Below are 18,500 nucleotides of genomic sequence, written 5' to 3'. Positions count from 1 at the left end.
AGCCTGAATATACTGATAACAATAAATGAAATTGAAGCAGTAATCAAAAATCTCCTGGCACACAAAAGCCCTGGACCAGATGGTCTCAGAGGAGAATTTCACCAATCATTCAAAGAACTATTATTGATTCTTCTGAAACTATTCCAAAAAATTCAAGAGGAGGGAAAATTTCCAAACTCTTTCTATGAGGTCAGTATTATCTTAGTTCCAAAACCAGGTAAAGACACAACACAGAAGAAAATTATAGGCCAATATTCCTGATGAACATAGACACTAAAATCCTCAATAAAACATTAGCAAACTGGTTCCAGCAATACATCAAAAAGATCATACACAATGATCAAGAGGTATTTATCCCACAGATGGAAGGTTGGTATAATATTCACAAATTAATAAATGTGGTTCATTACATAAACAAAATGAAAGACAAAAATCACACGAGCATATCAATAGATGCAGAAACAACATTCAATAAAATCCAGCTCCCATTCATGGTAAAAATGTTTAGAAGAGTAGGAATAGAGGAATCATACCTTAACATAATAAAGGCCATATATGAAAAACCTATAGTTAACATCATTCTCAAAGGGCAAAAACTAAGTGTTCCCTCTTAAGATCAGAAAAAAGATAGGGATGTCCACTTTCACTACTGTTATTCAACATAATTCTGGAAGTCTTAGCCAATCAGACAAGAAGAAGAAATAAAATGCATCTAAATTGGAGGAAGTGAAGTTATCATTATTCACAGATGATGTGATATTATACATAGAAAACACCAAAGGTTCCACCAAAAAGTACTAGACCTAATAAATGAATTTGGCAAAGTAGCAGGATACAAAATTAATGTCCAGAAATCAATGGCATTTTTATACAGCAATAATGAGCTATCAGAGAAACTAAGAAAAAAATTCAATTTACTATTGGAACAATAAAAATAAGGTACCTAGGAATAAATTTAATGTGTACTCAGAAAACTATAGTCCACTGAAGAAAGAAAATGAGGAAGATACAAATAAGTGGAAGCATATACTGTGTTCATAGATTGGGAGAATTAACATTATTAAAATGGCAATTCTGCCCAAAGCAATCTGTACATTCAGTGCCATTCCTATTAAAATACCAATGGCATACTTCCCAGAACTAGGACAAATATCTAAAAATTTATGTGGAACCAAAAGACCCCAAATAGTCTCAGCAATCTTGCAAAAGAAGAACAAAGCTGGAGGTATCACAACTTCTGATATCAAACTATACTATAAGGTTCTGCTGTAATAAAAACAGCCTGGTGCTGGCATAAGATCAGACATATATATCAATGGAACAGAACACAGAGCCCAGGAATAAACCCATGCCTGTATGAGCAACTGGCATTTGACAAAGGAGACAAGAACATACAATGGAGCAAAGACAGTCTCTTCAATAAATAGTGTTGGGAAAACTGGACTGGTAGATGGAAAAAAAGAAACTAGACCACCAACTTATACCGTACACAAAAATAAACTCAAAATGGGTAAAAGACTTAAAAGTAAGTAACAAATCCATAAAAATCCTAGAAGAAAATATAGGTAGTAAAATCTCAGATATTCAACATAGAAATATTTTTGCCCAATAATCCTCTAGAGCAGGGGTGTCAAACTCATTTTCACCAGGGGCCACATCAGCCTCATGGTTGCCTTCAAAGGGCCAAATGTAATTTTAGGACTATATAGATGTAACTACTCCTTAAGTAGGGGCAAGGAGCTTGGTGCTGCCCCTGTAGAGAAACAAGGTGCTGGGCCAGATTTGGCCCTTCGGCTTTGTGTTTGCCACCTGTGCCCTAGAAAAAGGGAGACAAGGAGAAAAATAAACAAATGGGGCTACATAAACTTAAAAAGCTTCTGTACAGCTAAAGAAACCATCAGCAAGACAAATAGGGAACACATGGGAGAACATTTTGACCAATGATACATCTGACAAGAGGTTAATCTCCAAAATATACAAATAACTAATGGAACTCAATGCCAGGAAGACAAACAACCCAATTATGAAATGGTCAAAAACCCTGAATAGACAGTTCTCCAAATAGGACATACAGAGGGTTATAGATATATGAGAAAGTGCTCAACATCAGTAATCCTCACATAAATGCAAATTAAAACCTTAATAAGCTATTACCTTATACCTGTCAAAATGGTTACCATCAATAAATCAACAAACAAATGTTAGTTGGCAAGGATGTGGAGAAAAGTGAACCGTAGTACACTGTTGGTGGGAATGCAGTTTGGTATAGCCACTGTGGAAAACAATATGGAGTATCCTTAAAAAATTAAAAATGGAACTCCCTTCTGACCCAGTAATTCCATGTCTGGGAATATACCCCAAGGATCCTGAAACACCAATACAAAAAATTATATGTGCACCCCTATGTTTATAGCAGCACTATTTACAATAGCCAAGATTTGGAAACAGCCTAAGTGCCTATCAGTGGATGAGTGGATAAAAAGCTGTAGTACATATACACAATGGAATACTATGCAGCGCTAAAAAAGAAGAAAATCTTGCAACAGGAATGAATCACCTGGAGAAAATTATGCTAAGTGAATTAAGCCAATCTGTGAAAGAAAAATACCACATGACCTTACTTATATATGGAATCTAATGAACACAATAAAATAACAAACAAAATACTAACAAAAGCTCAGATACCTTAAACAGACTGGCAGCTGCCAGGAAGGAGATGAGAGTGGGGGCACATGACAAAAGATGGTGAAGGGATTAACCAAAGAACATTTGTGTACAACCCATGGACACTGACAACAATATGGAGACTGGCTTGGAGAGAGGAGAGGGTAGGGCTGAGAGAAAGTGGAGAAAGGGAGAAAAAGTGGAAACTGTAACAGCATAAATAGTAACAAAAAATACATGTTTGCACAAGGAAGTGGAGTGGTCTAACTTGAATTTTAGCTCCATCACTTGGACTACAAGGTAGAGAGTGGGTTTATTGATGCTGGAAGCAGTAGATTAGTGAAGATGATTATTAGTACCTGATAGAAGCCAAAAGCTGAATTTGAGAAATATGTGAGGGTACAACTGGTGCAGGTGGATGATTAATTAGATTTACTGCATGAGAGAGAAGGAGAAATCAAGGATTACTGAGTTTTAGCTACTGTAACTGGGTTAGAGACTACAGAAAATACATTCAGTGTATGTAGAATATAGTGGAGTGTAGGGCAGGGACATGAATAGTGACCTTAGACCTTCCCAGACAAAGTAAGGTTAAAGGAGTTCACTACCACCAAACCAGCATTGCAAGAAATGTTAAAGGACCTTCTGTAAGAAGAAATAGAGAGAAAACCATATGTACAATATAAAAAATGGCAATAAATAAGCACCTACCTATAATAACCTTAAATGTAAGTGGATTAAATGCTCCAATCAAAAGACACAATGTAGCTGAATGGATAAAAAAGCACAACCCATATATATGCTGTCTACAAGAGACCCACCTCAGAGCAAAAGATTTAGTGATAAGCAAAAAATTGGACACACAAAAAATCTAAAGTTCAGAACAGAAGTATAGAATGAGATGTATGTGTGGGGGTCATTGTTGTCATCATCATAATCACAGCTCTTGTTTAAGGAGCACTTACCAAGTGCTTCATATGCACTAGCTCATGTAACCTTGACAACAACACTGTAAGGAAGCTAAGGTCTAGAGAGGCTGAGTAACACGCTCAAGATCATACAACTAGGAAGCAAGAGGTAGATGTAGGATGCTTAGGCCTATTTGGCCCAGAGTGCCTGCTCTTTACCACCACCACCTGAGGGATGCTCAACACATGTCTCCAGGGAAGCATGAAAATCACTGAATTCTAAGAGGAGAGGCAGACTGTGTCATTGGGTTTCATGAGAAACAGTATGGAGAGCTGAAAACACATACTCAATATTCCTTCTCAGAACTTCACACATATGCATTCAGAGGCCAGGGATGTAAGTCATGTGTGAAAAATCTGGGTCTCTGGCAAAAGAAAGTGATAGGGGAAATAGGTGAATTACAGAGCGTTTCACCCAATTCAAGGTATTTAAGTTCAAGATTTTATTTTTAAAAAACACACTTCAGTCAACACAAAAACATTTTTCCATTACAATGACCACGGCCAGCCTTCTAGCTTGGCCCATCATTACTAACTATCTCTTTACAAACTAAATAACACAAAACATAGCACTTTAGAAAGGGTAAATGAGTACAAGATTAAGTAAGAAAACTGTAGAGTATGTGACTTTTTAAAAGTGTTCCAACAGATAATTTTTTATTTTTTCCAATACTGAAAACCATACCCCTTTACGTAACTCAATACATACATAAAGAACCATGAGATAAATTCCTCCTAAACACTGCTAAGAAAATATTTGCCCGCCCAAAACAATGTGGGAAGCTTCCCTCAATCTGTCAATGAGGACTTTGCTAGGTCTCTTGGGACTAAAGTTAGAATCTGTCTTTTCATCTCATATTTGAATATTATTTTTCAAAATGTTTAACATTTTTAGGCTGTTTGTAATTTAGTTTATAATACTTGGATATTTTCATTATGATACTATATATGTGCTAGTTAGTTTAACCTTTAATTCTAGCTGTCCAGGAATGCACAGACCAGGATGGTCAGCGGGCATTATATTTGAAAGAGCCATACTCTGTTGGCGGCAACTGCCAAGATCAAGTCTTTTTAATTTAGGTAAATGTGCTCACAATCAACACTGTACGCAGCAACAAACTGAATGTGAAAGGTGCTGAGCTAGTGCCTGCTTAATCATTATGGTGAATGTTTTAATGGGCTCCCTCTGGTAAAAATTAACAATATAGTTAAACACTTCTTAGTCCTGAATGAACTGTGTGAGAGATTCCATTGAGACCTACATCCTGTGCTTCTCAGAGATGGGCCCACAGCTTGGTTGGACTAGGAGGATTCTGACTGAACCATGCTGATGAAGGGCACAGAATTCTGCTTCTAGAGTGTTGCTGTGTCCACCTCAAGTGAATGTTGTGTACGAGGTGTGGTCAAAGTACCTAAAATGAGAAAGACCTAGAATTTCATTATGTTTACAGAACAGGTGTTGCTCCTGATTTGCTAATAAGTATTTATCCCATAAACATCTGCCTGTGTGATAGAATCTGTACTTCACTTGCTTTCATTATAACCTGGTAGTGACCGCCTACTGTCCCTGAACACCTCAAAGTTGTTGCGTGGCCACTGTTATCTAATGCCCCAAAGCCAACAACAACAACAACAACAAAACCTAAGAGTGCCACCAAATTTGGCTTCTATAAGTTAAAAAGAATTCTACGAAATGTTTAATATAATAAATCATCTCAAAACATTTTAGCAAGAAGCAAGCATATATTTTTGTGATTAAGAAAACTGCTCTCTGAATATATCTGTTTCCAAAATAATCTTTGCTTTCTGCAAAACAGTACTATCAGGCTCAGTGAAAAATATTCATACCTTAAGGTGCAAAGGAAACTTCAAAAATAAACAATATTTGAGTGGTACATGAATATCCTGGTCAAAATTATAAATGCATAAAGATCAAAGGGCAATGACATTTTATGAGAAAGCTTAAAATATAATGAAGTGAGTTATAGTTAAATTTTAACTGCATATTAATAAGAGATATAAGCAACTGCATTTTATTCTTTACTATGCTGCCAACAATTGAATCTATAGCTTTTTGAATACATCATATTTTTAACAATGGATTATTTCAGCTTCTTTCTATCTCAACTCAAAAAGAAAGCAGGAATACTCTGTAGTGAGATAATCAAGTCAATTACATTTCAACAAGCAATTCAGAGAAAGATCCCAGTATGACACTTCAAAACTGTTCTGGACATCAGTATCAAATGCCAGTTTGCACACAATCTAGCCATGACAACTCTCAGAGGCAGTACCAAAATAACGCGTTCATCCAAAAGCTCTCTCAGTTGTTTCTATTTTTCCAAGTGGGGAATACTAAAGCATCAGTCAAAACTTACTAGGAAAGTCACATACAGGAATCTGATCAATTACAAACTGCCCACAGCGGCACCAGGGTCCCTACACAAACCTAGATAACATACTGTAGCCATCGATCAATAGTTTACATTTTTAAAATCACTTTCCTGCAGTTTATCTAGAGGAATGTGGATGACACATTCTGAAATTTTTCTCTTCTATTTTTTTGCTGAGAAATATTAATACCAAATACAGTAAACCAGGTACAGCTTTTCACATGCTATAATTTCACACACTTAAAATAGAATAGGGTCAACTTAATTCCATCCAGCACGTATTTCCCAGTAAACTATATGATTATTCCCCTCGGAAACTTGATTTTATTTTTAGAGTAACTAAGAATAAAACCCCAGTGTTTTACACTTTCCCCTCCTAATCACTCTATAGTGAATTGTCTGAGGCTTGCAAGATCATCTATTCAGAGCCCGTAAAGCAAAATTAACATAGCATAAGAGAAAACCAATAATTTCTTATTTTGTTCATCACCACTACCACCTACTTCCCCCACCTTCCACAAGCATCAGTAACTGCATCAGCAAAAATTAGTGTAGTCTATCTGGAGCAGAACCACTATGATCCCCAAACCAGGTGGAATCTGTTCTGCAATTGATTGCCTGGGGAGAACTCAAACAACATCAAAATTTTTATTTTTAACTAAGCCCTTAACAACCATTCTTTATACTCAGAAATGAACAATAAAACTAGATTTGTCTTAACTTGCCTTTTATGTTCCTAATATTTGCAGAATTTTCATATAAACAGGGGCATTGGAAACCTGGGAAAGCCAAAATGGGCAAGAAGAATGTAATTTCTTGAGATTATTGAGTTTCAGAATATTATTAGCATTTAGACCTATACAATATGATATTCACTGAGCAAATGAAATGGACCTAGCCTGAACTGAGATGTATTGTAAGTATAAATTACATCCAGATTCTTAAGACTTAATAAAACCATTACAAAACATTATATTAACATTTAAACATAGTAATTATGTGTTAAAGGGTCATCTTTTGGATATATTGAGTTAAATATAACATACAGTCAGTCTTCATTTAACATCATCGATTGGTCTTGCCACTGAGTAAAACAACGTATAAGGAAACCAATTTTACCATAGGCTAATTGATATAAAAACGAGTTAAATTCCTACAGCAGGGGTGTGAAACTCATTTTCACCAGGGGCCACATCAGCCTTGTGGTTACCTTTAAAGGGCCGAAATACTTTTAGGACTGTATAAAAGTAACTAACTACTCCTTAACTGTTAAGGAGTTGAAATTACATTTGGCCCTTTGAAGGCAACCTCAAGGCTGATGTGGCCCCTGGTGAAAATGAGTTCGACACCCCTGTCCTACAGCATCTCATCAATGTTAATATAGAATGACATTGAACAGACCGACATTATTTGAGGACCCGCTGTATTATTCAAAATAACTTCACTGTTTTTATTTTGTTAATGTGACTACTAAGATATTATGATTATATATGTAGCTTTCATTTGTGGCTTATATTCTATTTCTATTAGACAAAGATTCAGACAATAAACACTGTAATATGTAGCAAACTTTGTGGAAAATTCTATTTTACCACTTGTCTCAGAATGTGTAAAAACTTTGCTACAGAGCATGAAACAGTTTTAAAAGCATACTTCCTGATGAAGATCATATTGTAATGAGGGGCATAACTCAAGAGCGGATAGTAAACAATTACAGGAAGGGAGACTTTGGCAGAGAAAAATTTAACTATACATGTCCTCCAAGTATAACATAGGAATCTAATGGAAAGTACATTTTATTTTTATTTATGACAGCTTATGGGGAAAAAGTTCAATTATTGGCTTTAGTATTTGAAAATAAAAAAACAGTTGAGAAAAACACAGGCCCGAGTTGATGAACACATTATTAAAGCAGTGTTTACCAGAATTCCTTTGAGGTAAGGATAAGTTAATTTAAGACTGCTATTATGGGATTCTTGGAATGCATTTCAGAGTAGTTTAGTAAGGAGAGCTGACAGTCACTTCCGGAACAAACATAGTCATTCAACTCAAGTCAATCCTTATAAACAGGACCCATACTTTCACATTCTGCTGAAAGCGACTATGCATTTCAAGAATTGCAATACTAATTAAGTATCAAAATAACTTAGGTTAAGTGAAACTTTATGAAAGGCAAAAACCTAGAGTGGCTTTCACCTGATACTATCTTTGATTATTGCCTACAGACAATTTTTAGGCAGATTTTCAAGATCTATATTATACTTGTAAATAATTTAGAGTTGACTTTTAGGAATCAGTATGTGAATAAACTAGACCAAAACACAGGCAACCCTATTATGATTAGGGTAATGAATCAAAATTTGTGCTTTTGATGTTCTAAGGCTTTGAACTCATAGAGATTTGATATAATGTTTAACAAACACATATTTTACTATTTAAAACAGCCTCTCAATCCCCAGGAAATTAAGCTGAGGGAATGTATATCTGGTCTGGAATAGGCAATATTTTTATTTAGAAATAAGATAATTAAAAAAAATGTGTCAGGTAGTCTTTATGTATTATAAATGTTTAGATTATCAATAACTGACTTTCTTTCAAAGCAGAAACACACAAAGAGAATCAGAATAACTACCGGTCATACCTTATTATGAGTCTGAGTCTGTCCAACCAGTATGAGGATGTTGGATGAGATGATAGACAGGCAGAAGTTAATTAGAATGATGGACCTCTCAGAGCGTATGTACCTAGCCAGAGAGAGAGAGAGAGTACCCAACTTTAAAATTCAACAGAAAGATACAGGATTCTTTACCCTATATCATGCAAATCGGTGGAATTCATCCAGAAAAAGAAACACTAAAATACAGACTTTATAAGAGAAAAAAAACATTAAAAAGTTTTTTTTTAATAAAGATTATTCTTCAAGACCCAACTTTATACTGGCATGGCTTGACCTAGGGTCTTTTAGAACTTTTTTTTTTTAAAGAAATCAGTGTGAATATGACATTTCTGATAGAGCCTAAGTTATACAACTGTTATCAGTATATATATTTTTACTAAGAATATAGAACTTCTTACAAGTATATTAATTAGCATAATTACCTTTATGTATATATGTATATAATATGTTAAGTATTATCATATAAATCAACCAATAGAAACTCTGAGAACCAAAAGAAAAGGGAGATTCTGAAGCCTCCCTTGGTTTCTAGAATATCCATCACTCTCATGAAACCATTAACACTTCATCCACCATATCATCCACTCAAGTATTTTTATGTAGTCAGGCTGCTACTCCTTGTATTTTATTTTTCCTAAATAACTTGTTCCAAAAAAAAGGGAAAATACCCTGAAGATTAATCCCTAAAAACTAATCAAATCTAGAAATAATAACTCATCATTAGGCCGGAAAATTACATGGCATCTGCCATATTTTACCCTTATGAAGAAGTGCTATAGACAGTCTGTTATATAATTTGTAAGTGCATCAAGATTGTTAGCCATGGAGAAAACTGCTTAGAATCAAATGTTCTACCAGCTGTTTACCCTGAAAGGGCAACAGCTATTTTGCTGTACTGTACCCTATAGAAAATCGCTGAGTGACAGTAACAAAAAGACACACTTGTACTTGCTATGTGTTTGAAACTGTTCAGTTTGTATTAGAACATGAAATCACTTTCCACAGCAGGTGTGGGCTTTCCTTTGCAGTGTTCCATGGGGGTGCCAGAGATATGGAGGCACTCTTTGGAAGATTAAATCTCTCTCTGTCTCTGTCTCTGAGGAATATTTAGGCAGAAGCCTTACATTCCATAACACATTTCAGAAGAGAAATAAAATTTCAGGAGTAACAAAATAAAAAAAAATTGTATTAAAATTTTTCCTCTTTTCGCAAAACAAACCCAAATAGGGTTAACCTAGGTTGCTTTTGTAATTGCCTCAAGAGTTGCTTAACCTTGTCCCTGCCATTATCAGTATCTAAAAATATGACAAGCCACACAGTGGGATGCTGAAAAACATCATCAGATATTGTTTCTCTCTCTTTTTTTTTTTGTGGCAGATGTAACATAAAAAGTTTAAGGGCTGCACAATAGTGACCCTTTATATGATGTTAATGGCTTCCATGACAGAAGAAGCACAGAGATGACATTGTTAAAAAGGTTTCAGTGACATCATTTGCCCTGCAAATAGGAAAATCGTGGTAATAAAAGACTGAGATTGACACCCTGAAGTGTCTTTAGATGTTTCCATTTTCAGTAATACTGAGTCACATTATTGCCTTAAAAATAGTGAAAAAATGTCTCAACTTTCAACACTTTTTAATATACATGTTTGATATTTTAAACAAAATTTGTGAATGCACCATTTCAATACATGGGTTGAAAGGACATGTTCAGTTGCTCTTTGATCTAAGAACTCTACAGAACATATCTATATATGGAAAGAACATAACAGTGTATGAACCATTTGAAGATCATTTCTAATGAACTACATGGGAAACCAACACATTTCAAAATACTATATTATATACATATAAATAATTCTGATGTCTACACATTTTATAAATCATTACAAAATAAAAAGTTAAACTTTTTTAATTAGAAAAAGAGCAGCAGGATCCTAACATGAGTATTACTATATGATGTTACAAAGCAAATTTAGTGTTTATAAAATACATTGAATTGGTTATGCTATAAGATTCACATATCATTTATGAGTCTTAAAGCTTATATCAAACTATTCACACTAGTTCAATTCTTCTAACTGTGGACAATGAGTTGATGGTCACTAACTGCTAGGAATCCAAATTTACATTGTTTCTAGGCCCTTTCCTCCACACTTCTCATTTTCATGTCGATTTGAGAGATCCTTTCAGGTGTCTTGGTAATTCTTAGGTAACTATTGGAATAGGTGATTTTCCTGGATTTTCTGAATTAAAGAAAACTTTGTTATAAATTAATCAACCCTGTATTTCTTTGACAAATTTTACGTGTCATTTATATCGGCAGTGTTTGTGCTAGTGTTAGCTATATGTGTCGAGGGTGAAGAGAAGGTGGAATTGGTGCCTGAACTCTAAGTGCTGAGAAGTAGAAACTTAGTTCTAAATACTTCAGTGAGTAAAAATTGTAATACTATTATAATTACCTGGTATTCTGGCCCTTAAACACTGCCTGATTTGTCTAGAAGTGCCATTTAGACAACTGTGGGAGAGAAAGTTGTCTTCCTTTCAGTCTTTGTCCAACTTGCTCTTTTATTAGCAGAGCAATGCCTAGTTCAGCGAGCCCTGAACCCTGGATCCTGTTGTGTGCAATGCCATACCTAGACCAAACATTTACTTCACTTCATGGGATTGGCCATATCTTATCAGAGTGTCATGCTTTGTCACTATATTACTGCCAGATAACTCCTTTGCAGGAAGACAGGACCTCTGTTATATGTATCTGTGACAGTGGACCAAGAATATGTACATATTTTATTTTTGTAAAATAATGAAAATTTTAATATCTTTGACAATTTAATATCTTGAACACTTAATTTTTGTCCACAAAGGAGTAAAACACATAGTGGAGAACAATGATATTTTTTAGAAAATGATGTTAAATAGCCCTGGCTGGTGTGGCTCCATAGATTGAGTGCCAGCCGGTGAACCAAAGGGTCGCTGGATCAATTCCCAGTCAGGGCACATGCCTGGGTTTCAGGCCAGGTTCCCAGTAGGGGGTGCTCAAGAGGCAACCACACATTTATGTTTCTCTTTCCTTCTCCCTCCCTTTCCCTGTCTCTAAAAATAAATAAATAAAATTAAAAAAAGATGTTAAATATAATGATTTTTCCTTATTAAATTATAATTATTTTTTCAACTAATGTTTTTTTATCTTAAGTAAAAGATAAGTAAAACCCTAGACTGGCTACTTTTGCAATTTTAATATTGTAATTTTTCAGGAAATAATAAAGAATTGTCTATTTATTAATATAGTAACTGTTTTTAGAATACTTTAGAATAACCAAAATGAATATCAAAATGTTTAACATTTAAAAATCCATTAGAAGTTTGGAAATTTGGTTATGCACTAGTTATGTACTAGTTTATTATGTGAGTAGACATAACAATCTTCACAGATCTAATTTTAATAGAAAAACAATTCTTTAAGAGGTACTACATTTTTATGTCAAGCAGATACAATTTTAAATAATGTACAATTTTTTTAATCACTTGACCTTGTTTATGTATTTTTCTGACTTCCTTTAATCAATTTGTGAAAATCTGACTTATTCATAATATTCAACCAAAGTCTTTTTCAGAGAATTGAGGTATTATGTTATTGCATTAATATTCTAGAAGATTTTACCTATTGTCTGGGACATGCTGGAAGCATGCATTTAAAACTTAAGAACTTAGAGAGAGACCATATTTCTATAACAGATAAATTAATTTGGCTATATCAATTAAACTCTCAAGCTTAACAGCAATTTGGGTAAATATTATAGAAATCACACATAGACTGAACTAGGGGTATAAGAATACCATGCTTGGGGTTAAGCAACTTGTTGAGAACTACCATCATTTGAATTGGGAAGAAAAGTATGCGTGTGTTTTGTTTATGTTCTCATCTTAGGCAAATACAGGCAAGAAAATTGGGTAAACATTTATCATTATTATTGGGCCCACTTATTATAACTTAATGACAGCAATTATAACTGTACTAAAAATACTTTTCCAGTGAATCAAGAAAAGGAAACATAATAATGGTTTTCATATTTCCTAATTTAACTCTGAAACACAGAGCATTGCATTTCAAATGTATGAAGTGATTACGTACCTCCATAACGCTGCATAGACAACTGCTAGGGTGATCAAGGCCAAACAAGAAAGGCCACTGCCTACTATTAGGGTAACTGAAGGTGTACCAGAGGACTCCATGATCTGCAAGTTAAACAACAACAAAAATTTTAAAATAAGTTCTAAACTCAACAAAACTATCCTAACACTCAAAAACACCCCAGATAGTTGTCATAGTCACCAGGTAATTACCCAGTAATCACTCTGTTCACATTTTCTCAATCTCTAAAATGACTATTTCTAGCTCCGCCCCCCCAACTGTGAAGTAATAAAGGCCTTAGAGTTTTAAATGCTTGACAATGACTTATTATACACTTTTGGCTTTCTAAAAAAATAAAAAAAACTAGGACTACAACTTGGTTAACATTCACATGTTAAATTTTTCCAGGTAAAATTTGAATCATCATTCACTGTTCTTCAACTAAGTACAGTTCAGCTATTTCACAGTATGTTTTTTGGTAAAAATTACTTTGATCCTCCCATTTACAACTCATTATGTGACCTGAATCTGGTACATAAATACTGAAAAATTTCAAACTTTCTGACTTTTGACAACTTCATTCTAAGTCCAGTATTCTCTCACTTAATTTCACTTGCTTGGTCTCTAAGGATATAGAAGAAAATACAATTTAAATACAAGATCCTAGAATGTGTTCAGTGATTTTTTTCTATGAACAAAATATGTAGAGATAATTTCCACAATGCCAGTATCAGTCCCTAAATACATGACCTTGAAAAATAAGCCTTATATCTTTTAAAACACATATCAACACAAAACACAAGCAGTCACAATATGAGAGGTTTCTTCCATAGACACTAGCATGATACTAACTAATGAAATCTGTTGTTTTTCATATTTTTAATATTGGAAGTTTGAAGAAATGTACTTTAAGATCAAAAGTGTTCCAAACCTTAGACATGCACATTAAATTATATTAAGTTTTTTTTTTTGGTCATTGAAATAAGTAAGAAGAGTGATGCACATTTAGGCCAAATTTAAACAGAATGCCACAGAAATCTTAATAATTATTTTTCAGCATTTCAGCTTTTGAAATAATTATCAAAATACATTTGATAAGGATATTACTTTTCTTTTAGACAGTTTATATGGCTGTCTATTTCAGAAACTAGTTTTATAAACCTATATACTTTTAAGGAATGATTTTACAGATTTTGACAGCCCATGCTTTCAGGAAAACTTCATTTGATTATTTAAAAATAAATATGCAAGGACACCCCACAAAACACCTGTATTGAAAATATTCAATGCAGATATGCAATGTGTTTGGCTGTAGTGTCTGGGGTCTTCATTCTACTATCAACAGTATCCTCAAAAATTCCCCAGAACAGCTTTCCAGTTCTAAAATAAAGGTTAAGTTGGCAATTATTTTTATTTGAAAGTTTGCAGCATATTAGCAATATAATTGAAGTATATCCTCAAAACTATACTGCAGAAATTTCAAGTTAGAAGATATAAAATTGAGTAGAATTTAGTTATAGCACACCAACTACAATTCATTCCACCAAGCTACTGTAGCTAAGGAGGAGAACCCAATTTTGCCACCCTGCAACATTTTCCATTTCCCCATTAAAATGCAATTCCCTGGAGAAACACTTGCCACAATGTCCCTGCCTTTGCATTAAAGCCGTGTTTTCCCTTTGTTACTTACTATTTCTCTAGGTTGCTGAGCCAAAATGGCGAAGGTAGAGAGACGATCACATAAGCATTTCGTATGGGATGCATCGGTAAGCACAGTTTTACATCCCTGGGTGGACCACGTTCCCAAAGACTCGTTCCTGCAAAGGGGTGGGGGGGTTGAGATCGGGATAAATACGCTGACGGCCAAATCCGTAAAGAAGAAAATGCAGTTTAATTAAGAGAATTGTCTACTGTAATTCTCGTACAGGAAAAAAAAAATCTACTTGTTGTTGAACAGGACGTAATTTAGATGCATCTCCAGTAATGCAAGGCGAGAGTGTTTGGAAAAAGCAAGCAGGCGGTGGTGCGGCGAGCGTGCAGAGAGCTGTCCAGCGCCGGGGGTGCTGAAACCGGGACTAGCTCTGTCCAGCCCTCTGCGAGGAACGGCAGCAGCGGCAGCGGCAGCAGCACGAGGAGCCGCCAGAGCATTGGCAGCCGCTTCCTATGCTCATCGGATCATTTCAAACACTCAGAGTGTAAAGAGGCTTTTTACTCTGATTCCCGTCCCGTATTTTTGGATCATGAATGCTTGCTTTTGAAATGCGGATTTCTCTGAAAATCCTGCCTAAAAAGGTTACTTAGGTTGAGTTGGGTGATAGGATCTTCTTCGCTGCTGGTTAGGGATTTTTCCTTCCTTTAGAATTAGCTGCTGTGAAAAATTCACCCTGGAAACGGGGAAACAGCAGCAGCGGCATCAGCTGGTTCCAATTCTCATTGCCTATGCCTGGTATCCAGGGGCGGGGTGGGTTTCAGACATAAGCTTTCCACTCCACACTCTGCTCAGCCCAAAGTGCCTCTGAAGCCTTCAACATTTCTCCCCCTGTCCCACCTCTTTGCCCCGGAGAGTAAAGCATTAAGCTAACTCCAAGTCAGCTAGAACATTTGAGGAATATGCCCCCCTCCACACCCCTAAGTGCAGTAGGAAGGTGGAAAGAGGGCCTGTTTCAATTTTCTCTTTGGTGTAGCCATTCAAAATTCTAAAGCATATGGTTTATTTCCCACCCCAGCAGAACAATAAAAATGGTATCAACCTACACCTCCTTGGTGTGGAGGAAGGATGGGGGAGAACCCGTACACCCAAGCTAAACTACTCTACAGGAAGAGGCAGAAATAAAAAAAAAAGAGAGTTATCAGTTTAACCAATCAACTTTATTACCATTACACGTGCTATATACCGACTGCACCAAATATCACCTCCCCTCCCCCAGGCATGGAAACTCTCCAAGTAGCAAACCTATGTATGTGTGCATTTAAATTTCAAATCATATACTATCTGTGTTAAAACTACTCTAAAACTCAAAGAGGATAACACACGGCTTAAGGTTAATTTTGATATGATACTTTTGATTTCACCTACTTCATCTCTGAATGCCTAAAGCTATTGGGTTAAATATGCACACAGTCAATGAAAGAGGCTTCTCTGTGACAGTGGAACTTCCAAGTCGAGCTACAGAATATAACTCACACGATCTCTTTTTGGTATCTAGAAGCAATGTCTTTTTAATATTCATGACTTAAGCTAATAATACTCATAACTCAAAATACCCTTTAGAACCTCTATTAAGAAGAAATACACTGTATTTGGGCAGAGTTATGTAACAATTATACCTAAGTTCACCCAAATACTTCTAAGTATCAGCCAATTCAATTTTTGGTAAGTCTCTTTTCTTTCTCATGATGTCATACAACCATGCCAACTTTTAAAAAAAGTCAGGCCTTCACAAATGCAACAGTATTTAATTCCAATTCTACCTAACCACACAATTTCAATTTATTTCATTAGCTGTCTGTCTCTTATCTTCTTGTGACAAACACTTAAGGTCAAATGAATAACATTTATCTTAACTGATTAGAGTGTAAAGATAAAAGATTCATTTAAGAGACCCTGACATATTTTAAAATATAATCATCTGCATTATTCATCCTGGATGACAGCTTCACTCTAATGCAGTATCTGTGCTTTCAAGATGGAGTCCAGTACTTACACTTTCACATTATGTGGTTATGACCAACAAAGCAATTCAAAGTCTTAACAAGGAAAAAAAAAACTTCAGTGTAAATAAGACCTCCATTAAGACAAAGTTATATATTTATATCCAGGTATTGAAAGTTTGTTTACTCAAGAAAATGTTGGCATTACTAAATTTTGTCTCTCAGATATAAAGTCTATGTTCAATATAATACTTCTGGACTCTTAAGATCATGCAAACTTTATGTGCCATCTTTAAAAAAGTAGGTCAATTTACTTTACTTTGTACAATCATTGATTTGCTGACCCGGCCCAGCCCCAGGCAAAGTTGGGAAGTGACACTGTTCTCCATGCTTTAGTCTTTCACTCCCTGCAGCACGAAATGCATCTAATGCCCCCACCCACTTTTCCTGTATACCTTCCTGAGGCTACATGACCTCTGTCCTTACCTTTCTTTGGAATTATTAGCCCTAGGTTGACTTTATCTGAATAAACTAAGGATAATAATATCAAGCTGTGCTCAGTCATTCATGTGCTTATACCAAGAAATAAAGCACAAAGTAATATATCAGATAAATGCATCTGATAGGAAAACACCAGAATTTGGAGATAAAGAGGAAAAAGGATCTTAAAAGGTGAGGGGTAACAACTAATTTCTACTCCACTCCCAAGAGTTGAGTAATAAGTCTGATGTCATTCTGATGTTAAATTTAATATTGTTTCATAAAACCTCTTGATATTTTAAATGATATAAAACTCTTATAGTTTTAAATCACTAGCATGCATGTCACTATTATTATAAAACCTATAGCACATGTCACCTGTATTTTCAAACATTTCATAGTTTATTCCTACTACATAAATTTCTTTCAAAGCATGGTACATGTGTTTGATTGATTTCTGGAGACCTTGTAAAGCAAACTGATATGTTGTAGAGGAAATGTGAAGCAAAACAGCTTCCCCAGTCTGCACACCACAAGTGTGGACTATTTTAACAGTCACGTTATTCTTCCATGTCACAGTTTTGCATGATGCGATTGATGGTATATCTGTAAATTATTCTTAGCTATTGAGTTTAGGTTGTCATCAATAGGGCAAAAAATACAATAAAATATGTATGAACATTAAAAATAAAAATAACAGACTGACAATGTCAAACACAGACACAGAATAATGATACAGACATAAAAATTACATTGAAAATCACATATTTCTTTTCCATAGTGTCCTTTTTGGGCATTAAAATTGTTTTCAAATAGTTTTCAAAAATAACTAGGCTTGAAGAAATTTCATACAACCAGCACATTCTGTGTTGGCTACACCTACATTCACCCATGTTAGCTGTCATCTTACCTCTTCTCCTTCTGCCTATTATTAGACTGGCTAAAAGAAGAAAAGAGTCTGTCTGCCCCAAGTGTCAACAGTACATACCCACAAGCACAGAATCATATAAAAATATAAAACAAAAATCCATTACTTCTCAGCTTAATATTTGAGTCTATTCCCCAACTTCCTAAGAATCTACACAGTTTCTTTATGGACCTGAGTATATTGTTGTGTTCTTGATTTTATGGGAACTTTAAATAATATAGCATGTTGCTATATTCTTTAGTATTTAAGCTTAAAGAAAAAATTACCTGTTAACCCCAATGAAAAGTTGTTTAGTAAATAACAGAGAAAAAACTTATTCTGACACATTTTGAAAGTGTTTAAAAAAATCAAACTTATCTTTTGAAATACCAGTGCTAGATATTCCACTCAAATCAGTCTTTTATAAAACTGTCTATTCTACTTCATAATAAATCAATGTGTAAAGTATTTATTATGAATAAGTTATACACTTTAGGAGGTTTATTATCTCTTAGGATATTAATGGTCCATTTATTCAAAACCAAAATAGCTATGATAGCAATTTAAGAAATTTTACACACAATTTCTTAGTACACTATCCTTACAGTGTGTGCATACTGAAAGT

General features: G+C 34.9%; 1 protein-coding gene across 2 annotated transcripts in view; it reads right to left on the bottom strand.

Moving 5' to 3' along the window:
* Window positions 1–18,500, bottom strand: part of ADGRB3 (adhesion G protein-coupled receptor B3) — a 693,569-nt gene that overhangs the window by 145,319 nt on the left and 529,750 nt on the right. For both annotated transcript variants that reach the window (XM_053914265.1, XM_053914266.1), the window contains exons 16-18: window positions 14,528–14,654; window positions 12,838–12,941; window positions 8,667–8,769 (exon numbers count right to left, since the gene is read on the bottom strand). In XM_053914265.1, the coding sequence (XP_053770240.1) occupies window positions 8,667–8,769; window positions 12,838–12,941; window positions 14,528–14,654 (334 nt within the window). The remainder of the gene's footprint in view (window positions 1–8,666; window positions 8,770–12,837; window positions 12,942–14,527; window positions 14,655–18,500) is intronic.

Source organism: Desmodus rotundus, chromosome 11 (assembly GCF_022682495.2).
Source record: "Desmodus rotundus isolate HL8 chromosome 11, HLdesRot8A.1, whole genome shotgun sequence".
In the NCBI taxonomy this organism is placed as follows: Eukaryota; Metazoa; Chordata; class Mammalia; order Chiroptera; family Phyllostomidae; genus Desmodus; species Desmodus rotundus.
Note: the sequence above shows the minus strand (reverse complement) of the source record. Positions and strands in the feature narration are given on the sequence as shown.